Source organism: Cyrtonyx montezumae, unplaced genomic scaffold, assembly GCF_038088225.1.
Source record: "Cyrtonyx montezumae isolate F1298 unplaced genomic scaffold, pur_monq_1.0 scaffold_16, whole genome shotgun sequence".
In the NCBI taxonomy this organism is placed as follows: domain Eukaryota; kingdom Metazoa; phylum Chordata; class Aves; order Galliformes; family Odontophoridae; genus Cyrtonyx; species Cyrtonyx montezumae.
The window spans coordinates 1345078-1369985 of NW_027071892.1; the positions used below are offsets into that span (position 1 = coordinate 1345078).

Sequence of the window (24908 nt, forward strand, 5' to 3'; positions counted from 1 at the left end):
ATTCCCGCACGAGTGGGCTGCAGGTCCCGGCGCCGCGCGGGGCGGCTGCCCGCACTTCGGAACCGTCGGCTCCTGCGGGGCATGGCCGCGGCTCGGAGCCGCGCGTGGGACGTCCTGGAGCTGCCCCTGCGTTTTCCGTCCCTAGTTCCAGCCGTAAAAGAAATCGAAATAAACAGAAGGCTCCGGGACGCGGAGCAACGAAACGTAGCCCGGGCGCCCCCCAGGCCGAACAGCAGAGCGGGGGCTGGGCGGGCCCGGGCCCGCCCCTTCCCCATCCCCTCCTCCGACCTTCCGCGGGGCGGAGACGGTAACGAGAGGGCGGCTCCGCGCTCCGTCCGCGCTCCAGGAGCTCCGGCCCGCGCCGCGGGACACCGAGCGACAGCGGCCGGCGGGAGGTGAGCGGGGCCGGCACTGTGCGGACGGGGCACGCCGCTCCGGGTCCGGGTCTCGGGGTCGCCCGTGCAACGCCCCGCGGCGAGGCCTGGAGGTCGAGGCCTCCAGGTTCCCTCCGGGAGAGGATCCGGGCGGTGGGGCCGTGGGGGCTGCGCTCAGTGCCGCGGTTCTGTGCCGCAGTGCCCGGGGAGGGGAGGAGGCGGCCAAGTTTGGTCAGAAACGCTGACGGTTACGTGTTCGGAAACAGAAGGAAAGCGTGACGTGATGCGGGCGATGGAATCCAGCGACTACAGATGACGTCTGCAGGGGTGGAAAGAAGGGTTCGGCGGCTGCTGCTGCCCCGACACTGTCGCGCTCGGCGATGCGGGGACGCGCTGGGTGCAGAGCTGAGCTGAGCTGTGCGGTGCTGAGCTGAGCTGAGCTGTGCAGTGCAGTGCTGTATGGCCACAGAACCCTCCGAGTTGGAAGGGACTTCTGAAGGCCATCGCTGTCTCCCTGCAATGAACACGGATGTGCACAGCTCTGTCAGGTGCTCAGGTGAAGAGTCCATCCCCAACTCCTGTCAGTCCCCTTCAGCCACTGAGGGCCGCTCCCCGCGGCCCCCGCAGCCCCCTCCCCTCCTCCCGCACAGCCGCAGCTCTCCTTAGGGCGGTGCCGTACCCCCGTGCTTAAACGGCTCGGGGCTGTCATCCAAACTGCAGCCGCTGTGTGGCGTTGGGAAGCAGGTATTCGCAGTTGGTGACATCCACCCTAAGCACGTGTCCCTGAACCAAAGACCTTCAGCTGGTCGCGTTTCTGCTGTTACGTACACCAAACGTTCCCCGGGCAGTACACACATACTCAGCTCTCCCCCCAAACCCATTCCCATAGCATCCCTGCGCCTTGCACGAGCTCAGTGGCTTGGGTGGGGGTCTCAGGGTCCTCAGAGGTGAAGTAAGTGGTCTTCCTCTTTGTGACCCCAGATTGCCCCCTCGCTTTTTGCCAAGTTGGCCGTCCTACAGGGACATGCTGGGGAGGACCCCCACGCTGTCCCGGATTCCGATGATGTGTGGGACTTGCTGAGCAGGGAAAGGAAACTGTGCTGAGTGTCAGAGCCAGTGCTGCTTGGTGCTGGCTGCTTTTGTGAGAGCAGGCATTGTTCCATTAGGGATATTGGGGCCACAGGGAAGAAGATGGGGTGGACTGATTGGTGTTTCTGCCCTTGGGAGTTCGAGAAGAGCTTTCAGGACCCGTGTGCTAGGTTTCATTTGCAATCCTAATCTTCTAAGCTCCAGATCACAGAACTGTAGGGGTTGGAAGGGATCTCTAGAGATCATCGAGTCCAACCCCTGCCAGAGCATCTCCCTAGTACAGGTTGCACAGGTGGGCTTCCAGGCAGGTCAGTGACATTAACAAACAGAATCTACAGGATCTGTCTTGGCAAAAACTTTTTCTTCCTTTTCAGGAAACACCTGCAGGAGTGTGCAGTGCCCTGACCGTGGCTGCAGGGAAGGCCGGTGGCTGAGGAGCCCAGAGGTCGCACAGCTCACAGCATGTCTAAAGAGCTGCAGGAGCTGCAGAAGCAATGGCACTTCATCGTGCAGTCCATCCACAGCAACTCAAATGTAAGTGTGCACGAGAATGATCTGTAACGCACTCATGAAGCCAGGACCTTTCAGCTCTTGAGATGTGATGCCCCCATTTCTTTCAGTGATTTTTTTTTCCCCATTTTTCGGTGCTCTTTCTTAAGTGAACACTCATGAGCGCAGGGGAAGGGCAGCCCCACCTCTTCTGCAGTCATGTGAGAGGACAGCTGTTCTGCATTTCTGTTACTGCTAAGAACCATTTGAGGCAGAGGAGCAGCATCCTGGTGACATGCTTGTGCTGCTCTACAAAAAACTAAATCCAGTGTACATATTTCCTTAGAGGAAAAGAAATGCCTCTCCTACCTGAACATGGCAGCGTGTAAGTGCTGTAACAAGAAGGCTTTGCTTTCCACCTGCTACGCTGTACTCCCAACTATGCAGGCTTAGAAAAGACGTACCCGTGTTTTTCACTGGAGAGCTGTGGCCTTCGGAAGTTACGATGAGATGAAGTCTGAAGCGTTCTTCTTCCCTCCGCAGGTTGTCGCCTTTATGAACTCCCGCGTTGGCCTGTATTTAGATGACCATCCTTTTGTTGCCCTATCGCTCCTGATGTTTGTTGCCGTGTCCACTATTCCTGTGGGGTTTTTCCTGATTTTTGTTGTTACAACAGTCGTCATGGCTTGCGTCGGTGTGATAGTCATGGAAGGTATTGTATGCGTGCAATTTGTGGATGCAAAACCTTTTCCTTCCTCTTCTTCCCGGAGTCCTGGGTGAAGTGGTTGAAGATCCGTGTGTGTGGTGCCCCAAGCAGGCAGCAGAACTCAGCCCTCCGATGCTTTGCTGCTCTCGGCTCTTACCCTCTGCACTCAATGATTTTTCTCAAACGCTTTTACTTTGGGGTTGTGGTTGAATGCCTGCTTTTCCAACACGTTTAAATAACGATGTCTATTTTGTTTCCATAGGTGTTGTGATATCCATTGGGGGCATAGCCCTGCTTTGCGTGCTCTGTGGCCTGGGTGCGCTTTCACTCGGAGTTTCTGGAGTGCTCAGTGTTTGTTACATCGTTCTTTCAGCTCTGGTCAACTACTGGAGCTCCTCGAGGTAACAGCCCGTGTTTTGGTCTGCACTCTGACTTCAAACTGCAGCTACCCTGTAGCATTGGCTGCTTCATTTATTTTAACAGTGAACCGCTTCTGGTTCGTTTAGTGGATGTTTTCTGAGTGCTGGGGCATCTTCATCTGTTTTGGTGCTTCAGCGTTAAATGTAAACACCAAGTTGTCAGTATGGGGTTTGGGGAGAGTTACAATCATAGAGTCCTCGCAGTTGGAAGGGACCTTTAAAGGCCAACTAGTCCAAGTGGCCTGCAGTGATTAGGGACACACACAGCTCTGTCGGGTCCTCAGGCCCAGCCTGACCTTGAATGTCTCCATCCGTGGGGCTCCCAGCACATCACAGGGCATCCTGTGCCAGTGCCACCACCCTCACTGTAAAAGACTTTTTCCTTATGTCCAATGTAAATCTCCCCTCTGTGTGCCTTTTCTGAGAGCTCTGGCAGACAGCTAGCAGGTGCCCAGAAGTCTCAGACAGCGTCTCATCTCATGTTGCTCAGCTGTTCCAGCACAAAGTTAAAGGACAGCGGTCTTAGGGGAGGACAGAGCATAAAGCCATTCTTTTCTCCTTTGCACAGGAGCCAAGTGAGGAAGCAAGAAGCTAACGGAAGCTCGCTGCAGAAGAGTCTGTCTGTCATGGACTTCTCTGACAACAAACGGAAAAGCAAATAAATGGGATTCTGTCCATCTCCTTCAGCATGCAGGTCTGTCCTCTGCAGTGTACTCGTTTACGTGTCAAGCATTCAGCCTCAGTGCACGCCAAATGCAAACTGAAAGAATCAGCACTCACCTTGTGTTGGCACTGAGAAACAAACAGTTTGAGCAGCAATACTACGTGCACTGTGGCATGCTCGGCAGCACTGGGTGAAGGGAGGCTGCAGGCAGAGCAGAGCTGGTGGCTGCTGGGAGAAAGAAAGGGGGGTAGAAGGGGGGGTTGCCTGTGTTACTGGAGTTCTGGATGCACTAATTTTACAATTTGCAGATGGCTGTCGGCCATTCTGTGTGTAAGTGTTAAAGCCCAGAACATCAGAAATATTTTTGAAAGGTGAAAAAGTAATTACTAAGTGCTAACAGCCCTTATTAAAACACTGTGTACACCACACTGCTTTCTGTTGCAAGAGGAAAACGGGGTTTCGTCACGCCTTAATTTGTGGAATAAGCTCTTCACGCACATCTGCAGCGATGCTTCCTCGCCCTCACTGCCACATCACAGCAGCATGCACTCCACTCCATTTTGTCGTGTCCTTGTGGTTGTTTATGGGCCTGTTGTGCTTCTTGGTTGTAACCTCACACTTTATTTAAACTTTTCCCATTTCTGAAAACACTGTGGTATTTCTAAGCATTATCTAACTGTGCTCATTTAATAAAGCCTCATTTGTTTTACCATGGTCTTTCATTACTCTTTGCTTGAGAAAGTTCCCCTTTTAACTTAAAGAGAACTTATCTTTTAAGATAGCTTTCTGTTTCCTTAAGGGTTTGCCTCTCAAGCAGGTAGTAGCAATAGACAAGTAGCAGGTACATTCTCCTGAACTTCTTCATATGAAAACAGGGCTGTGATACTGTTTCTGTAATACACAGATGGAGAAACCCATCTACAAGAGGGAACAAAGACCCCATTTGAGTATACATGCTCAGTTTTTGTTTTTTGTTTTTTTTTGTTGTTTTTTTTCACTGTTACTTCTGCTCAATAAAATTTGTAGTGGCCAAGACCCAGGCCCCTTGAGCAGGGCTGCTGGGCAGCACCCCACGGTGCAGGCTGGCTGTGCTGCCATGGCCACCCCATCCCAGAACCCAGAACTGGGTTGATGGCCAGCAGCTCTCTGGCTCTGCAAGGCCCTTCCACCAGCTCCTCTCCCTGTACTGGCAGCAGGCTTACTCAGACCTTCTAGTGCTCCATTGGTCACAGAATCACCCACAAGATCATCCCATCCAATTACCCGCCTGCCCCAGGAGTTCTCATTAAACCACATCCCTAATAAATGAAAATATTAAGAGAGCTGGCCCTAAAATAGAGTCCCATGGAACCCCAGGAGTGACCAGCTGCCAGCCTGACCTACCCCTGTTTACAATAACCCCATGGGCCCAACCCATCACATTACATTTTGGGCTAGCTGTATGCTGGACACTTTGTGTAGTGAAAGCCTTACTGAAATCCAAAAGGTAATACCAGCTGGCTTCTTACTCAGCCACATGGGGGACCTTATCACAAAAGGAAATTACATTTGTTAAAGCAGACCTTCCCCTCACAAACCCGCAGTGTCCTTTGGGTGTTTGCAGTACCTCCTGGCATAATTCCTTCCCTCCTTGTACCAGGCACTGAGGTGAGATGACAAGCATGCAGTTACTGAAGTACTCTTTCTCACATTGTCTTCAGACTGGAACATTTGGCAGCCTGCATCTCTCCACATTGCCATCAACAGATAACCCAGAAAGGTCTCACACCGACCTCAGCCACCTCTGAGTACCCTGGGATAGATCCCATCAGGTCCCAGGGACTTACAGCCTACAGGTGAAGCAGCAAATCCACATGAGTTGTGGGGTGGCCAGGAGCTCCTTCATCAGCGATGCTGTAAGTTACCGGATGCTGATCTCCGCACACACTCCGTATGCAGTTCACAAGTTTTAGGGTAGTAAGTTCTGGGGTTCTCAGAGTCTGGCACTGATCTGCACTAACAAGTCTCACCTCAGCGTTCACTCAATGCGCTTGTGATGGCGTGTACTCCCCCACATCCTTAGGACACCCTCTCCAAGGCCCTTCTCAGCACTGACAACAACTGCTGAACACTGAGTTAGCCTTCCTCACCCAGGAGCCTCTTGAGCTCTAATCCTCATTAGAAGATCACACATGCCCTCTGCCATTCCTCCTAAACATTGTGAAGTGTGGGTGCCTATAGGTGCAGGGTGGGTCAAGTGGAGAAAGGATAGGAGCATGCCTCAAAGTCCATTACAGTCCCCATTTTGAGTGCCATCTGTCAGAAGCCAGGATCCATCCATCACCAGCTGAGTTATCTCAATCTGTGTGAAATAAGGCAGCAGGAGCTGAGCCCCAGCCCTCTCCCCTGGCCCTGCAGCAGCATCACAGAGGTGCCCACCGACCCACATCCCCCACGATGCCCCTTTGCCCCATTCACAAGAAGATGAAATCACTGATGAATAATTCTGTGGTGACATTAAAAATAAAAAGCAAGCTTAACTGTCAAGAACAGCTTTACTACTTCTTGCCACAGCAAAGCTCTGCATGCTCTCATAGAACTGTAGGGGGTGGAAGTGATCTCTAGAGATCATCCAGTCCAACCCCCTGCCAAAGCAGCAGCAGGTGTAGGACAGCACAGCTGTGTTTTTGAGAAAAGCTTAACCTTACACTGCTTCCCAATTGAACAGTTTCCTTGAAAGAGGCTTGATTACATCCATATTCCCACTCTTCTCTTTGTTCCCAAGCCGATTTCTTTTTGCTAAGCGGTTTCATGAGATTAAGGGTTACAAATCTCAAAACCAAAGCTGTTCCAGCAACTTCTGAGCAAACACACATAAGGTAGGGAAAATTATGTGCACAAACTTGGAGGTCCAAGGATAGCACCTCAAATCCTGACATGAGAGAGCCAGGGGAAAGTTCCTGTAAGCTCCACTTGGAAGGTCCTGGTTCCTTAGGAGCATCTAAACACTATGTACATCCAACACTGAACACACCAACCCCATCACTCATAGCACTTCACTCTTCTCTCCAGTCTAATATGGGATTAAAAGCAAGTACCATCTCCATGCTCAGTTTTAAGATGAATCTCATTAATCCAAAGCCATTGGGACCATTCAGCTTACTGGGGAAAGAGCTCACGTTCTCCACCTGTGAACTCCAGAAGCAGGAGTTCCTTCTGGAGATCAGTGCATTGGTATCAAAGGTGAAAGCAAGGAAACCGTACAAATGAAAGCTCCGCTCACAACATGACCTCTGTGCTGACAGCAGGTTGCCTGCCTGGGGCCAGAGCAGCCCTCACATCAAACACAGCGCAGTGAAATCAGTGCAGGCATGCTGGTCTTCCAAGGAGGCACAGGCAGCATCTGTGCTCGCCCTCCTTGCTTGCAGGCAGCCCTAGGTTAATCTGCAATGAAACCTGATCCTCCTCAAGATTCCCTCACTTTGAGAAGTGTTTCTTCAGAGAGAGGAGGAGCAGCCCACCTGCTCCCTGAAGCCTTATTTGATGGGAAGGTATAATACTCCAAGGAACACTCAAAGGGACTGCGGGAGCCTTCACCGAGGTGCATGGCACACTGACAGGAGTGCTGGGAAGCCGACAGGAGTCACTGCCCTGAGCTTCCTCCTAAGAACTCTTTAATGGGGGAAGAAAGGAAGCCAACGTGCACTTTATCTTCCAGCTGAGCACGCCACATTCACTCATGTTCTGCTTTCTGTTACATCCTTGTTTCTCACTTGCACCCTCCTCCCCCAGGCCCAGCTTGTTTTTTTGTGCACCTACATGAGCTTTACTGAAAGCTAAAGCCTCCAGGAGATCCTCTCCTGTTTTCAGCTTGGTTCCTCTGACCAAAGGCCTTAACAGGGGAGGGGGATGACGACTGCCTATGCTCAGCAAGTGAGACCCATGTTTTTACCTTCAAGGAACTAGACAACCAACTCCAGAGCAACATCTCTTACCTGAAAAGCCACATTTTTAATCCGAGTTTGTTTGTTAACAATTGCATTAACATACCACATTTTCCATGAATGCTCTTTTCTTCAGGCATTTAAGAAGAGCCCGGAACAGCAGCATTGTGGCCACCAGAGAGAGAACACCGACAGCAGCCATCGTAAGCACAGCCCACACCTCGCTCAGCAGAGTGCTCCCTACAAAGGGAGCGGAGACACACTGCAGTGAGGGGCTGCATCCCACAGCCGGGCAGTGAACACCAGCACCGTGCTGCTCCTCACCTCTTGCTGCCAGCCATCCATCGGGCACTAGGAGCACAGGACCCCGCAGGCTGACCACAGAGCTGGCACCCAGCATCCCACTGCCTGCAACAGCACGTGGCACAGGTGAGCAGTGCAATGCGGAGTGTTCATTGGTACTGCCATGTGACCCAGCACCCGCTCGGGCATTACCTCGCTTGCTCCTAGGTGGCCTGGGGCACCTCACCATACACAGAGGGGAGTCCAGCTGGAAGCGGTTACACATCAGGATGCTGCAGTGGAAATACACCTGGACACAAGACAAACATGGCCTTTTGCTTACAGGAATTTGAAATCATTTCATGATTTGAAACACTAGGTAAGAATGGTCCTACAAGATCAGTCCTACAAGATCATGTAAGCCCAACCATCCTCCTATCACCATCCCGACCCACTGAGCTACTCAGTCATATCCCTCAGCACCTCATCCAGATGCTTGCTGAACATCTCTAGGGATGGTGACTTCATCCCTTCCCTAGGCAGGCCATTCCAGCATCTGACTGCTCTTTTAGAGGAAAGGTTTTTCCTCATATCCCATCTAAATCTTCTCTGGCACAACTTGTGGCCATTGCCCCTCATCCTCAATGTCTTTCTGGGAGTGAGGGGAAGGAAGCAAGAGGCAACACTCACTAGGCTGGGGAGAGTCTTGTCACCAGATACAAAAGCAAAAGCCTTCACTTCCAGCCTCTGACGATAATTGGGGTAGCTGACACCACTCCCCACAGGATGGAGCACCGTTCTGTAGCTGTCCAGATCATATTCACACCTGTAGGGGAAATGAGCAGCCAGCTGATGGCAGGGCAAGGACCATAAAACCGTCTGGGTTGGAAAGGCCCACTGAGACCACCTAGTGGCTCTGTAGGGGGAACACCTCTCTCTAGACCAGGCTGCTTTGTTCGTGGCAGTGGATAACAGCTCGAGGCAGATGTGCTGCTGTGCTGCAAATTCCAAAACATGGCCACAGGTGGCAGCTGGCAGGACCCCCAGCGCAGCACCCCACCTGTCACCCCATTCTGCTCTATCAGAGCACAGAGATGTGGTGAGGGGAGAAGCAGCCAAAGCCTGCTGCCCGCTGACAGCAGGGCACTCACCCATCCACAACTATATTCCATTGAGGAAGCGAGCTCGGATCTTCTGATGCTGTTGCCCAGCAGTCATCCAGTTGGAGATAGAGGTTGGGGTCATTGCGGTTCAGGACCTGCACCTCCAGGAAGATGGGCTGCTGGAGGTACCTCACTAAGGGGTACTGGTCATCGCGGTACGGCTGCCTGTATGAGTCCTCTGCAAGAGCCAAAGCCCTAGCAGGTAAGCCAGTGTGCAACAGGAGCCCCGAAGAAACCTCAAGTGCTGTGAAGCCAGCCAGTGTACCAGCCACAGCTCCTCCTGGAGCCAGAGACACAGCTCCAGAATTAACTCCTTCACTTTGAGTAGCATAGTACGAGGAAGAGAAGCTTGTCAGGCCCCATGCACCTGGACTTGCATACCCTCCCTCTCATTTCAAGCATCAGTTGTTGCCCAGCTACCTGAACCTGGCAGTGGCTTACCTGGGTAGCTTAGAAGAATTAAAGAGAGTGGGCCTTGGTTCATGGAAGAAGGCAGTGGGGGAGGGCTGTCCACCCTTACAGAGAGGGAGGCATCGCCATTGCTGAAGGAGCACAGGACTGTTAACCTGAGCAGGGAATGAGCAGTAAGGCTCCTGTCTGTGCACAGGACACCCACAACCAAGTCTCACCAAATAAGCTTCCTAACACACCTGAACTCACTGTCCCTTGAGATCCTGCGCAGCAGATGGTCGGACCGCAGTGCCCTCACCTCGTTCTCATATGTTATCTTCTCTCCATCAAGCTGAGAAGAAGTGAGAGCAGCATTAGTGAGAGCACTCCCCCCACATGAAGCCCCCCCAGTGACTCTGGGAGCACTCACCCAGTACCTGGTCCCACACCTGCTCAGTGGGACATGGAACCAGGCCCTGTCGCTCATGGGGGACCTGAAGGCAGGCTTGCACACAGGATCTCTGAGCCTGAGTGTGTCCAGGGCTAGTGGTGGTGTAGTACTGCCAGCAAGGACTTCAAAATCCATGTACCCATCCTGGGTGCACAAAGCAGCTGGAACAGAGGTACAAGAGTCATGCCCAAACAGGGACAGCTCAGTCTGCTGAAGAGCTGCTGTATTTTGGCCAGAGAAAGCCTCCCAGGAAGGAGTAGGCCAAGAATGAGCAGGGTTGGGGCATGCCAGCTGAGCAGCAGCTTGGCCCAACTCCATCCCACGACAGAACTCACCTATTGGTGCACGCTGGTCGCAGGGGCACTCCGGGTACATCACTATTGCCACAGTCTCTCCATGGAAATGAAAAGTCAGATTCAAGGACAGGTAGGACTGAGCTCCTGGGCAGCTCTCCCCCCGTGGCTGGAAGACAAGTTACTCTCCTGGAGTGTGACTGCAACAGCTGCCCTTAACTCACACAGTGGAACAATTCAGTCCACCCTGCAGCCACACTGGGTGAAGAGCAGAAGACATGCATTGCCCCAGGCACCTCAGACATTGCCCGTCCCGGAGCAATGTAACCCCCACCTGCTCTCACAAGGAGGGTTCATGAAACCTGAGTTACTTCTTATATTGGTGCTTATCTGCTACTGGGCTGACATTTCTCTTCACCAGCCCCAGCACACACAGCTGACCCAACAGCCTTTCTGTTAGAGGTGCTGTGCTCTGTAAAAGGCAAAGGCCATAGAGCTGTGAGCACACCCAGCCCCACGAGCCCATAGCCTCAACTCACTGTGGACTTCAGGACCGCCCTGCTGATGTGCAGCTCGACCCCTCTTGCTGTGTTGAGGGTAATGCCATTGTCCTGGAGCTGGCCCATTGGGATGGTCTCATCCTCTACAGCCACAGCCACAAGAGTCCCTGGGAAGGCTGGGATGGTGACAGTCATATGTGTTGCATTACAAAGCACCGGGCCTGGAATGAGATCCTTGTTGAAGAAAACAAGCACAAACATCTTCCCCTGCCCCAGGGAAACAGAGAGCTTCCTCTACACAGTACCTGGAGCACAAAGCATTCTTGACTGTACAGTCAGTGTATGTTCAGGAGGGCCATACGTCAGCTTGAGTGCCACAGTGTGGAGCACCTTGTTGTTGTGCTGCAGGGCAAGACAGAGCAAGGCACTCAGTGCAGGAGCCAGCACAGGCCCAGCTCTGCAGAGCCACATACACCCACCTCAAGTGGGTTGGAAGGACCTGGAGCTTCGCGCATCTCACTGTCTAGGAAAGCATCCATACACCACACTGCTCACACACCCACAGGACAGGCTGCACCAGAACCCCAGCAGAGCCATGCTGCTGGAGGTGCACCCTGAGCAGGGCCAGACGACTCAAGGCAAGCCCCGCAAACTGGAGCAGCTTGCTCATGCCATTAAGCACAGCTTCAGATGAAAACAACTCTAGGCAAACTCACAAACGCCTCCATCAGGAGGAAGGTGTTCAGCCCCTGAAAAAGCCTTGTCAACTCCTCAGCACGAGCTCTGCACTCCTACCTTGTAGGAGACAACTCCAGTGGCAGTGAAGGCCACCTGAAAAACCAGGCGGTGGCCATCAGCCAGAAAGCTGTAGCCTTGCTGCATGGCTTCCCCAAGGCTCAGCTGGTGCACCCTGATTCCATCATCAATGGTCAGTGTCCCGGTCATGGCAGCTGCCTGAACCTGTGGAGCAGAAAGGGGTTCCTTCAGAATGGAAAGCACAGCCCCATGGCAGCAGTGAGTTGTGTCTCTCCGTGGTGCAGGTTGTGCATTCAAGCCATCTGTACTGTTTACACATCTGGCTTCCCAACAACAGGTAGCTGCCCCAGCCTGAAGGCATCAGGTTGCTCTTGGGTCCAAAACCAAGGCATGCCTCACTTCTGTCAGCCAGCAGGCACCTACCATGTGCTCATCATGGAGGTTCAGTCCTGGGAGAGTAACCTGAGGAAAAAGAGTGCAAGAGTTACCACAGAAGCAGACAGTGATTACAACTTCATCAGAGAGAATCCTCTGCTACAAGACTCCAAAGCCAGAGTTGGCACCAGCAGGGCTGCAGCCAGACCCCCAGCACCGGTAACGGCTGTTTGCAAGCGGCTCTCAAAGAGCAGAGGGCCGTGCCAAGGTAAGCATGCAGCAAACAGACCTCCCCAGAGCCCAGTGAGACGCCAGCCTGCCCCCAAGGCCCCCAGCCTCCCCTCACTTACTGCCATGGAATCTTTTGTGCAGTTTGTTGCACCAACAAAGAGGGGAGCAATGATTTCGTCCTCGTGGGCAGCGCTGCACTGAGCACTGTAGGTGACGTTCATCTCCTCTCCCACTGTGCCATTCAGCAGCAGTAGCAGCCTCAGCTGGTGCTGGCCATGCTGTGTGTGGGGAGGCAGGCTTTAATCAGAAGGGACAGCACATCAGAAAGCAGCAGATGCAGTCACTGCACCACAGAAGACCTTCACAGTTGGACCCTTCATAGGGCAAGCAGGAACTGATATTTCAGGAGCTCTGGGGATGAGCATGGGCTCCCTAGGAAAGCATGGGATCAGCAGACCAGGGGAGGAGAAAGAAACACTGAGAGATGCAGGAATGAGGAGGAAAGCCTCAGAGAGCTAGCAGCAGTGTCAGCTGCTCCTGGAGCAAGTACCAAGTGCCAGCAGACACATCAGTGCCACAGAGCCACCAGCACCAGGAAGGTGAATGCCTTTGGGTCAGCATCCCACTCACTAGTCTCCTCCAACAGCTCTGAAAATCTCAAAATACATATTTGTGTATCCATATACCTACATATTTGTGTATACACATATTTGTGTATACACAAATACATATTTGTGTATACATATACCTATGCTGACACCCTTGGCCCCTTCCTGCTCCCCATGAAGCATCACTTAAAGTTACTCAACTGCATTGCAGGAGAGCACAGTGTTCCTGGCAGCACCTGAAGGTGTTTATTGCACAGCTGGAAGAGCAAGCACTCAGGGATCTGTACCCCAACAGAAGCAGCTCTCCGCAGTAGAGATTTCTACTCTTGAGAAAAGTTTGAGCTAGAAACCCTGTTAAATCCAACCCAGCAGCAGAAAAGCCCAGACACTGTTCAACAGTACACTCCCAGAACAGAAACGCACTTTACCTCCAGGCTAGTGCAGTTCACCAACGGGGCACTGAGCAGCAGCTTCTCATAATCCACAGAGTGGTCACAGGACATCATCTCCTCCCCACTCGCATCTAGGGAGAAGGGAAAGGCCAGCTCAGCAGGCAGCAACAGACTTCAAGCTATGGAAGGAAGGACCAAGCCATGCCAGCAGCAGTACCTACCCACTGCATGCACACGCCACATGTGATTGCCAAGCTCTCTGGGAAGCTCCAGCTCCAGCCTGTCCTGCAGACAGGTCACGCTCACTGCAAAGGGAAGGCCAGGCAGCTCAGCTCCAACCCTGGATGAGTCCCAGCCCCAGAGCCCCTTCCACACCAGCACAGGAGGAAGCAGCTTCAAGCAAATGCAGAGCCCCCCAGACCAGAAGCAGCAGAAACAGGGCCCATTCATTACCCAAGAGATCCCAATCCCCTACGGCACCAGGGGCCAAGGGGAGCAAAAATCCAAACAGGAGGAACAGCAGCAGCCTGCAAGCAAAGCAAAACTACATCAGAGGGCAGCAAGGAAAAGGGCCCAAAAGGCCCAGCTCCCCCCAGCCCCACTCACCCCATCCTGAAGGCACCACAGCACTGCTGCCCCCACTAACAGCCCTATCTCCCCCCAGGCACCACAAGCCTGCAGGGTGCTGCCCAGCTGTGTTTATATGGGGCACACACAGGTGCAGCCTTTCTGATGTGGGGCGGGCTGCCACCTGCCCCTCATTGCAGCAATGCTGGGGATGCTTGGCTGATGCAAAGTCTTTGCTGTGGGGCTGTTGGATATGATTTTAAGGCATTTTTTCTTGCTCCAAGTTTATTTCCTTCCTTCCTTTGCACGCTTTTTGACAGCTATTATTTAAAAGGGAGATTTCTGTGCTGCTTTGATTTCCCAATGATTTGGAACAAGTGCACTGGGGGATCTGGATGTAACTGAGAGTTTGATTCTTCTCCCTGGGAACCCTGCGGTGACGGGCAGGAGAACTCGAGGGGCACTGAAAGAACAAAATGTCCCTATCAGAATTTAGGACTGAGAGAGCCTGGGGGCTCTGCCCAGCTCTGTTGTTCAGAGCTGTGAGGAAGAGTCCCAGGGAGAAGGAACCTCAGAGCTGCGCTCTGTTCCAGCTGCCTCAATGCTTTGGAAGTCAGACAGAGTAGGAAAAAGCAGCAGCAACAACAGACCCATATTTTTTAAAGCAATTGAATTCTGGTGATGCGAGAAAGCAAGAAGGCGGATCACAGGAGTGGGAAAAAGTGATACGGGCACCCATCTGGAAATGAGAAATTTGTCAGGGAATAAAAGCGTTGTGTTAACGTCGTGCATGTGACCTATAGGCATTCAATCATCTCTCTAGTTTTGCCGGCACCATGGTGCCCTCTGCGTGGTGTGGGCCCAGAGGCAGCACTGCAGCCACAGCATGGAGCCAGGCAGCGTGGCACTGCACAGTGTGATGGCACTGCACGGTGTGATGGCACTGCACGGTGTGATGGCACCATTCAGCCACCACTCTCCCACCACACACCCCCCCATGTGCCAGCATGCTGCTTCCCTTCTGTGCCTGGATTCTGAGCGCAGTTGTTCCACCCTGAGAAGCTCTGCTCCCCCTGCCTGCATGCCCAGCCTGTGCTGTGGCTCATACCCACAGCACAGTGCTGCTGAATGGCCACTCTGTGTCCTGGAACATAAGAGCATCTCTTCAGCTCTCTTGTTTCTGTGCTGCAAAACCCTGCCAGGTCCCCTCTTCAGTTTCTCTGTTTTTCTTTTCTTTCTTTGGTTTTCTGCCTTCTGGAAAACAAAAGGCATTTCCCGAGGCCGGTGCCGATCAGCCCAAGACAGCAGGTGCTGAAGACATCTGAGCACAGCCCCGCAGTGCCTGGCGCTGGGTTGCACACCACAGCAGGATGGCATTTCTTCCCCGCAGGAGCCTGTGGTGGCTGTGAGGAGGAGAGGAGGAAGCCTTTATGGTGTCTTCAGTGCACTATCATCCACACTGCAGAGCGGCCGTCACCCCGCGTGCCCCCGCTCCTTGCTATCTGAGCCCAATGGGGACGTGCTTGCTGCCCCTCGGCCCTCACCACACCGCGTTTGTTGCTCTCCAGTTTGCAGTGAGCAAATGCTGGCCCAGGGGATGCACCGTGCAGAGCAGGAGCAACGGCACCACTGCGTTTGTCACAGCTGAGAAGGGAGCAGCCAGCTACTGACTGCTTTGAGTGGAGCTGCTGTCTCTGGGACAGTCCTGGGAAGAAACAGAGTGATAACCAAAGACACAGCAAAAACCAAAGATGAAATGTGAGCTGGTGGCTCAGTAAGCCCTTAGCTTCCAGTAGCATGCACCGTTACCACAGCATTTCTCCCCAACCTGGTGGGACATTTCCATTGCAAGAGCAATGGTTTTAAGCTCCTTTCAAACCCCAAAAGAAAAGCTTCATTCAAACTGCTCCGGGACTTGGAAAAGCTCTCTTTTTTGAGCATTGCTCTCAAAAGAAACATCTGCATTCAGGCTGGGAAACTTCACTCACTTACTGTTGAGTCATGTATCACATTTTAAGTTGAGGTTTTCAGATGGGACAAGAGCTAACAAATAGCAGGAGCTTGGGAATAGATGGAGATGTTTGGTCTTTCCTCCTTTGTTTTTGTGTGTTGTTTTTCAGTCTTTCCTCCTGTGTTTTCCCTCCTTTCACTTTGGTGATGTTAAGAATTGGAGAGCTTTGCGAGGTCCCAGAGCTTCCCTCCAGCTGGAGCAGGTTTTGCTTTGCCTCCAATTAAAACTTGGAACAATAGCTTTCCACTTAGCATCATACAAAAACTTCCTTCTGAAAAAAACCTTTTGGGATGTTTAGATGACAACCAGCACTGTGAGATCAACATTTTGTGCACTGAACTAATTAGCAGAACGCTCATGAGTGCGTGGGAATGAGCGTACTTCTGCAGCGGGAGCCGTACCCAGAAGAAACCCTGGAGGCAGCTGTCGTGCCCCCCTCACTCTGAGGGCTGCGCAGGCTGCATAGGGAGCACGGCTGGCACAGGGAGAAGTGCAGCCCCCCTACTGAGGGCCGACATGACCGCCCTGGATAGGGAACAGCTCAGGTAGCACAGGGCACAGCTCAGCAGAGCACTGCACGGGGAGCATCCAGAACCTCTCTGAGCAGCCTGTGCTGGTGTCTCACCTCCCTCATAGTGAAGAATTTATTTCTGACATCTAGTCTAAGCCAACCCTCTTTTAGTTTAAATCTATTTCTCTTTGTCCTGTCGCTACATGCCCTATGAAAAGTCTCCCCCCAGCTTTTCTGTCCTTCAGGTCCTGGAAGGGCTATAAGGTCTCCTCAGAGCCTTCTCTTCCCAGCTCTGTCACTCTGTCCCTGTAGGGAGGTGCTCCATCCTCTGATCATCTCCATGGCCCATAAGATGTGTCCATACTGCCCACTGCCCACATCCCTCAGTGCCACATCTCCATGGTTCTTCAGGCTCTCCAGGGATGGAGACTCCCACCCTCCTCCCCCTGCAGTCTGTTCCGATGCATCACCACTCTTGTGGAGTTTTTCCAAGCACCCAACCCTGAGGTCCCATTCCACCGGCTTTCCCTCACAGGGGTCACCCATTGCTGCGGAGCAGTGCCATCAGTGGAAGTGGTGTCTAAACCAAAGACTGTGCCCGTGAGGATGAGGCCGGGCAGAGCTCCGCACTGCTATTGCAGGAGCTCCCTGCACTGCCTGGAGGAAATCAGCGACGTCCCACCATCTGTACCTGTGGGAATACAAAAAGTATATTTAGAGCTGCGGCTGTGGAACAGGATAAACAGCATGAGAAAGGAAGGCTGAGGACCAAGGACACTTCCAGAAGAAGAGGAAAACAAGTTCAAGTAAGCTGTGTGATGGCAGGCCCTAATTGGAGGAAGAGTGCAGGGCTTGGGAAGATTCACAGCCCTGACTGGATCATCACCTGTATGCACCGTTAAGGACTGTTTGGGGAAGTTATATCGTTGATATGTAAAGGCAGGTAGGAAAGTTACAAGAGAGAAATTGTGAAAGTATATAAGGGATGTTAAAACCTGTAATAAACGATTTGGATCGTTCACATCTGAGTCCATGCCCGAGACACTGCAAATGGTGCCCAATGTGGCGCAAATCAAGCCGCGGCTGAGCGAGCCCGGTCCAGCAGTGTCGCCTGACTGAACTTCAGATTGTTTCGTGCACGCCTGCACCGTTCTGCAGGACAGAAAGTGAGCAGTCGAGAACCATGGGGAGTTCACTAACGAAGGAGCAACAAGTAAATCTCGATGTACTATGGTTAGTTTTAAACTTCCAGGATCAGCCTGTATCTAATTCGTAACTAGCTACTTTTCTTAAATGGATAAGCAAAAATGTCCCCGAATTTCCGAAAACTGTGTTCTCTCTTGATGGCGAACTCTGGGACAAAATTGGCACAGAACTCTGGGAGGCTTCTGTTACTAAAGACAGAACGGCTGCCAAACTTTTACCTGCTTGGCACCAAACAATGGAAGGGCTTAAACAAATTCGACAAGGAAGAAGTTCTTCCGGCTATTCTCTATCACCCTCCTTCCCACCCCCGCTTCTGCCTTCCGGTTTGGGAAGCAGCCCCTGCCCGGACCCGATCCGCGGCTCCGACCCCCCCCGCGACCGGGGAGAAGAGAAATCGCAGCCCCAGCCGCGCTCCCGCCCTCCCCTCCGCGTCCGTCGTTCATCTCCGCTCCGCCCTCCGCTCCGCCCTCCGCTCCGCCTCCGACGCTCCCCGCGCTCCCGCCCTATGTTCCACCCCCGTCGCTCGTCGCGCCGCTCCCGCCCTCCGCTCCGCCCCCGATGGTCGCCGCTCCCCTGCCGCCTTCCCCTCCGGTTACGTGGCTTACTGCTGCTGCGCCGCAGCCTGCCTGTAACTTGATAAAAAATGAGGGCGAACCAGAACCAGAGGATCTTTCAGATCCTGGTTCAGTAGATATGGACGACAAATCGAACATTTTCCCTCCTGATGATAACTTGAAGGGAGCGGGAAAGAAAATTTTTTCTACAGCATACTATGGTGCTTTAGAGCAGTGCAGAAAAGAAGCAATATTACAGGGTGATGCTGATAAGTTGCAAGCCTTTCCTGTGTTCTATCATGCAAATCAGCCCCCCCGGGGGAATCCCTGCCTTATGAGGCAGTGAAGGAGCTAAGGAAGTCAGTGAGAGATTATGGAATTCAGTCTCCCTTTACATATCATCTTTTGGCTGCAATTGGTGACAGTTATATTATGACCCCTCACGATTGGAAAATTTTGTTACGAATAATTCTGTCTCCCATGCAATACACCGTGTTTAAGACAGAATATCGGGAACTGGCTACCATCCAGGCTATGAATAATCTGAATAACCTCAATCACATTGGCATAGAGGAACACATGGGGGAGGGGGTCCGGGCAATACCTCATGCTCAGGCACAGATGGACAGGCAATGCTTTGAACAAGTTAAGACTTTGGTGTTGCGTGCTATCCGTCGGATACCCGACACTAATTCATCTAACACATCATTTACATCAATTAGGCAGGAGGCTGCCGAGCCCTACATTAAATTTCTTGACCGTTTACAAAATACGCTATAGAGACAAGTCGAAAATCAGGCTGCCCAGGAGGCTTTGCTTAAGCAATTAGCAATAGAAAATGCAAATGCAGACTGTAGAAAGGTCCTACAATCCTTAAAGAATGCAGATCCATCCATTACTGACATGATTAAGGCCTGTCAGGATGTAGGGACAGAAAGCCATAAAATGGCCTCACTAGCAGACACCCTGGCAGCCCGACTTGGTGCAGGGACAGCTCAAAACATAAAGTGCTACAACTGTGGGGAACCTGGTCATGTACAAAGGGACTGTAAAAAGCCTAAAAAAGCAGATAAAAATGCTTCTGCTCTTCCTACTTGACCCTGTCCCCGGTGCGGGAAGGGGCTACACTGGGCGAGACACTGCCGGTCTAAGCTCCCTGTTGCTGCACGGCCCCAGGAAACGGGAAGAAGAGCGCGAGCCCACGTGCTATGACAGTAAATACAGTCCCGAATCAGCTGGCTGCTGCCTGTCCAGCTCACTCAGACCAGCCACTGCTGGCAGCGCAGGAGTGGATTTGGCCACCGCCCAGTCAATGACGCTGACTGATACCGACGTAACTCTTATTCCAACAGGGGTAATGGACCCCCTTGGGGACGGGCGCAGTGCCCTCCTGATAGGACGTTCTTCTGTTACACGGATGGGACTTTTTGTTTTACCAGGAGTTATAGATGCTGACCACGCTGGGGAAATTAAGATAATGGCATGGACACCCTCCTCCCCCGCTTTATCCCCAAAGGCCAAAAAATAGCACAATTAATCCCTTTTCATTCTATGACTAAACCTGGTATTGGGGATCGAACTGGGGGATTTGAAAGCACGGACAAGCCTGCCGTGCTATGGACTACAAAAGTATCAGAAGACAAACCACTATTATCATGTCTAGTAAATGGCAGGCAGTTATTAGGCCTAGTGGATACCAGAGCTGATGTTACCATCATTAAGTCAAGCGACTGGCCCTCTGAATGGCCACTAACACACCCTAGTTCTGCTATTGTAGGAGTTGGGGGCTTACAGCAGCCCAAAGTGCCCGAATTTTATCTTTTGAAGGGCCTGATGGTTCCATTGCTCACACTGCTCCTTACATCTTGCCAGTTCCCTATACTCTGTGGGGTTGTGATCTTTTAAGTCAATGTGGCATGATTTTGCAAACAAATTTTCAATAAGGACCATTGATTGGCAGCAACCTATACCCCTAGTTTGGAAAACAGAACAACTAATCTGGGTAGATCAATGGCTCTTAACAAAGGAAAAGTTGCTGCATTTACATGAGCTAGTTCAAGAACAACTGGCTGCTGGTCACATAATGCCTACCACCAGCCCTTGGAATACTCCAGTGTTTGTTATCCTCAAGAAGAGTGGAAAATGGAGGCTTCTACAGGACCTGCGTGCTGTCAATGCGGTAATTGAGCCCATGGGGGCATTGCAGCCTGGCCTCCCTTCACCTCCAATGTTACCATCAAATTGGCCTATAGCAGTCATTGATTTAAAAGGCTGTTTTTTTTACCATTTCGCTTCATCCAAAAGACGCACCACAATTTGCTTTCTCAGTGCCCTCCATCAACCAACAAAGCCCTGCTCAGTGCTATCACTGGACTGTGTTACCACAAGGAATGCTTAATAATCCAATGGTATGTCAACTGTCTGTAGCAAATGCATTACAACCAGTACGAAAAACTAGACCCCACATCCTTATTTATCATTGCATGGACGATATATTAATAGCAGCAGAACGAGAAGAGAGTCTAAAGGACACTTTAATGCTTGTAAGGCAGGCAGATCAATCTGTTGGCTTACAAATAGCAGAAGAAAAGGTGCAACTTAGTTCTCCATGGAAATATTTAGGATGGAAAATTACATCTCACACCATTCAGCCACAAATCCTCAAAATAATACCTCATGTACAGACATTGAATGATCTGCAAAAATTGTCAGGAACCATCAACTGGTTACGACCGCTTTTGGGTATTACTACTCAAGAGTTGCACCCTCTGTTCCAGCTACTCAAAGGAGACCCAGATTTAACCTCTAAAAGACAGTTAACACCACAAGCGTTACAGTACTTAGACTCTGTAATAACTGCAACATCGATATTGCCATCGTGTCTGTTTATCACTACCAGTATCTCTTGTAATATCAAATACCTATCAGCCATATAGCTTGTTATGTCAGTGGGATACCTCAAGAAAAGATCCTCTCATTATCCTGGAATGGAAATTCTTACCACATACCTTTTCAAAAACCTTTACATCACGGGTAGAGATGTTTGCAATGCTAATACAGCGAGGTCGTCATCATTTACAAATTTTACGAACTCTTGACCCTGAATTGCATCTACATACCTGCTACTAAAAAAGATTTAGATTGATTGCTTGCACAGTCACTCACCTTACAAACTGCTATGGCAGGCTATACAGGACAGATCTCCACCTATCCCCCCAAACATCAGTTACTGCATAATTTGAGTGATCTGTCCCTTTCTCCTAATATTTTACTTTCACATGTTCCAATACGTAATGCTGTTACTGTATTTACAGATGGCTCCAGCAAGACACATCGAGCAGTGGTTCTCTGGCGCGCGACTGCTACACAATGGCAGTCAGATGTACATGTTGTGGACGGATCACCTCAAGTTGTAGAACTCACTGCCATAGCCCGAGCTTTTCAAATTTTTTCAAATCAAAAGCTTAATATAATAACTGATTCTTTGTACGTTCAGGTATCATTCAGCGAATTGAAGGATCTTTTCTTAAGGAAGTTAATAACCCTGCTTTGTTTGCGCAGCTCAATCGAGTTTTACATTATGTCTCTCACCATACACTCCCTTACTTTATTATGCATATTCGATCACACACTACATTGCCTGGTCCAATAGCTGAGGGCAACCGTAAGGCTGATCACTGTCGCCTTTGCTACACCTCCATTGTTCCAGCAAGCGTGACTCTCTCATCATTTTTTTCATCAGAATAGGAGAGCTTTACAAAAACAATTTCAACTGAGCAGATCAGGACCGTAACATTATTCTAACATGCCCAGACTGCCAGGCAATTGCCCCTTTGCCTCAAATTGGGACAAATCCCCGTGGCACAGAGCCTCTTCAACTGTGGCAGACAGATGTTACTCATGTTCCCGAATTTGGCCATCTAAAATTTGTCCATGTAACAGTAGATACTCATTCTTCATACATATTTGCCACAGCACGTACAGGTGAACACAGTCGCGATGCCCGTAAACACTGGTAATCTGCTTATGCTGCTATGGGGATCCCACATACTATAAAAACAGATAATGGGCCTGTGTACACTTCTAAGGCCACTCGAACTTTCCTCCAAGAATGGGGCATTAAACATATTACAGGCATTCCTCGTTCTCTCACCGGACAAGCTATCATTGAGCGTGCTCATCAAACACTGAAATCCATTCTTAATAAACAAAAAAAGGGGAATACGGGAGATCCACCACAAGAAAGATTATGTAAGGCTTTGCTTGTGCTGAATTTTTTGAATTGTGATCATACAGATACAACTCCTGTGGACCGTCATTTTGGGGTCTCCCCAATGCTCAAGGAATTTCCAATGGTTAACGTTCGGAATATGGCCACAGGGCATTGGGAAGGTCCTCTACCATTGATAACTTGGGGTCGTGGATATGCTTGTGTTTCCACAGGGACTGGTCCTACATGGGTTCCAGCATGATATGTTCGGCCTCATCTCAAGGCAGAAAATAGCATCCAGCCTTTATGATTACTGGGATTGTGTGCTTCTGCTATTTTAGTGGTAGATCGAGTGTGAAGAATTATTATCTAGGTTGTTGTGTGCTTCTTCTGTTTCAGTAGTAGATCAAGTGTGAATTAGACAGGATTTGATGTTACCAACGCTGGAGTTTATGGAAATAGCACTTTTAATGTATTAGGAACGCACGGTTATGATGTTATTAGCCCATCAATTAGCCTTTTTTCTAATTTGCAAAGACAAAAACCTGGAAAAGAATCCTAGGCAAAGGGATGATTTTGTGTTTTAGAATGATCAACTCTCTTTCAATTCGCTAATCAAAATAGTTTTTTATAACCATGCATCATTTGAGACAAAGGCATATGCTAAGAGAGCTAACCTGGATAGTTTATTCTGTTTTTCAAGCAGGTGTTCCACTTGGGCTCCGCATCACGCACTGGCCACGCGGATTTGGTGTACAAATGGAAAAAACTCTTCAAACCCTGAGAAGAGTAGGAGCAGGGGGGAGTCTGTGGTGGATGGAAGAGGAAAAGTGCACCTTGAAGCAGGGGACGCCCTGCTGGCACTGCCTATCGCGTCCACCACTGGCATGTTCCTTTTCTCTCTTCTTTCTGGTGGTTTGCCATTTCTCAAGGATCAATAGCTAATAATGTGTTTACTTAGGGAGTTTCTGCTTCTCACACTAATCTGAAATGGATGTCTGCATGTGTGTAAGTGTGTGTATGTTGGCTAAAACCCTAACCCTCTGTGTTGCTCTGAATGCACAATTTGCTTGCTTCTGCTCTTGAGATGTCTTGTCTCTCAGATCCAGGATACCGTGAAACAGCACCGCTCAAGCTTCAGCCACAATCACCAAGTTAGGATGTTAGTTGGCAAAGGAAAGCAATACCCCTAGTGATACTCTAGCAGGCCTAGCCACTGATGTTGATTCCATTTGACATGCAACTTTATATCTTCTAATCAGTTACTGGTACACAAAGAATGGGACCCTCAGGGATTCTTTTCCAGGTTGCAGGAACCTAAAGCCATGGGTGAAAGGTGTGTTTGTTCACTTCTTATTAAGTTTAAGAATATTTCTTGTCCTTACGATATGATGACCTTGTCTCTTTCCTTACATTCAGTGTCTTATCAATTGAAACCTTGATTAAATTGTGATAGCCTAAATGCATTCAGAAATACTGTTACAGAGTTAAATTATTTATAGTATGTTAATAGTTTGCTAATAAATAAAAAAGGGGGAATAGTGGGAATACAAAAAGTATATTTAGAGCTGCAGCTGTGGAACAGGATAAACAGCATGAGAAAGGAAGGCTGAGAACCAAGGACACTTCCAGAAGAAGAGGAAAACAAGTTCAAGTAAGCTGCACAATAGCAGATGATTGTAACCTGCAGCACTGTCTCATATCCAAACGACATATATATACGACATTGTGTCATATCCAAACAACACGCTCCAATGGCAGAGCAGCAAGCGACGTGGGTGGGGCAGAGGGAGGCAGCGCAGAAGGAGTTTGCCATTTTCCTGCTCCGCAGATGGGGCTGGGTTTGGAATCACAGTTCGAGCCCGGGCTGGAGCTGCTTCCTGTGCTGAGGGGTGGCAGAGGGGATTGCGGGGCGGGGAACAGTCGGAAGAATTTGCCCTTCCTTGTCGAGTTGTTTGAACGATTTGGAAATGAGAGAGAGGTGCCCTTATTCAGGGCAGTAACTCAGTAGAGCTCAAGGTCACCCTTACACGTATCATGCCTCCCCAGCACTTCCCAGTCGTGCTGGGACCTTTGGTGACCGTCCACTTAGACAAGCAAGCTGAGGCTGGGACCAAGGAGGCCCTCCCTGGCGAGAAGCTCTCCCACTGCTTCTCTGGCTCAAAGTGCTGGCCCCAGCCCTACGCACTCTATCCCAGTGGAAATGGTCACAGCAGCAGCTTTTGGACAGAGGGTCTTTATTGGTCAAAAATTGCTTCTTTCCAATAATTAGTCAAAAAGTGGGCCTTTCCAATGAACCTGAGCCTTGCTTCCAATGGCTACAGGGTCACTGGATGGCTCAGGGGAATCCCTAGAATTGTGGTTGCTGGTGGAAGAGGCACTGTCAGTGGGAGAACTCCTGCGATCCGTGGACTGGTGGGAGGGGTCTGTCCTGGTTCTGCTGCACAGTGAGTCAAATTGTGCAGCAGAGGATGGCCTGGAGCTGCTGTTTTTTTCCTGGGCAAGTATGTTCTCCTTTATAGCCTCTCCCAACTCTGCTCTGCCTTTGTCTCTAGTTGATTTGGTGTGTGGTTGATCCAGTCCTGCTGCTGCCCATTCTCTCTTGCGTGCTCTGTGGGAATGATTTTGCTGTGCTCACTGGCAGGAACAGAGGGAACACTTAAAGGACCTTGCAACATAAATCCTGGCAGTGTACTGCCAGCAGCTGATTTGGCTGTCCAGGATCCTGTCAGCACAAATGCTTT

General features: G+C 50.7%; 2 protein-coding genes across 2 annotated transcripts; one reads left to right on the forward strand and one right to left on the reverse strand.

The window, feature by feature from the left end:
* Positions 1–283: 283 nt before the first annotated feature.
* On the forward strand, positions 284–3982 carry LDAF1 (lipid droplet assembly factor 1). Its single transcript, XM_065732309.1, has 5 exons — positions 284–395; positions 1838–1997; positions 2496–2664; positions 2921–3059; positions 3646–3982. Exons 2-5 carry the CDS (start codon positions 1926–1928, stop codon positions 3737–3739), a joined length of 474 nt encoding a protein of 157 aa, XP_065588381.1. The 5' UTR covers positions 284–395; positions 1838–1925; the 3' UTR covers positions 3740–3982.
* Positions 3983–7761: 3779 nt separating this feature from the next.
* LOC136046054 (zona pellucida sperm-binding protein 2-like) lies at positions 7762–13867 on the reverse strand. Its single transcript, XM_065732323.1, has 18 exons — positions 13857–13867; positions 13559–13632; positions 13327–13410; positions 13142–13236; positions 12225–12383; positions 11923–11961; positions 11539–11703; positions 11049–11145; positions 10783–10964; positions 10286–10412; positions 9930–10111; positions 9760–9851; positions 9551–9675; positions 9098–9287; positions 8637–8772; positions 8160–8256; positions 7989–8072; positions 7762–7904 (listed from the first exon to the last, which is right to left on the reverse strand). Exons 1-18 carry the CDS (start codon positions 13865–13867, stop codon positions 7762–7764), a joined length of 2082 nt encoding a protein of 693 aa, XP_065588395.1.
* Between the last annotated feature and the right edge of the window lie 11041 nt (positions 13868–24908).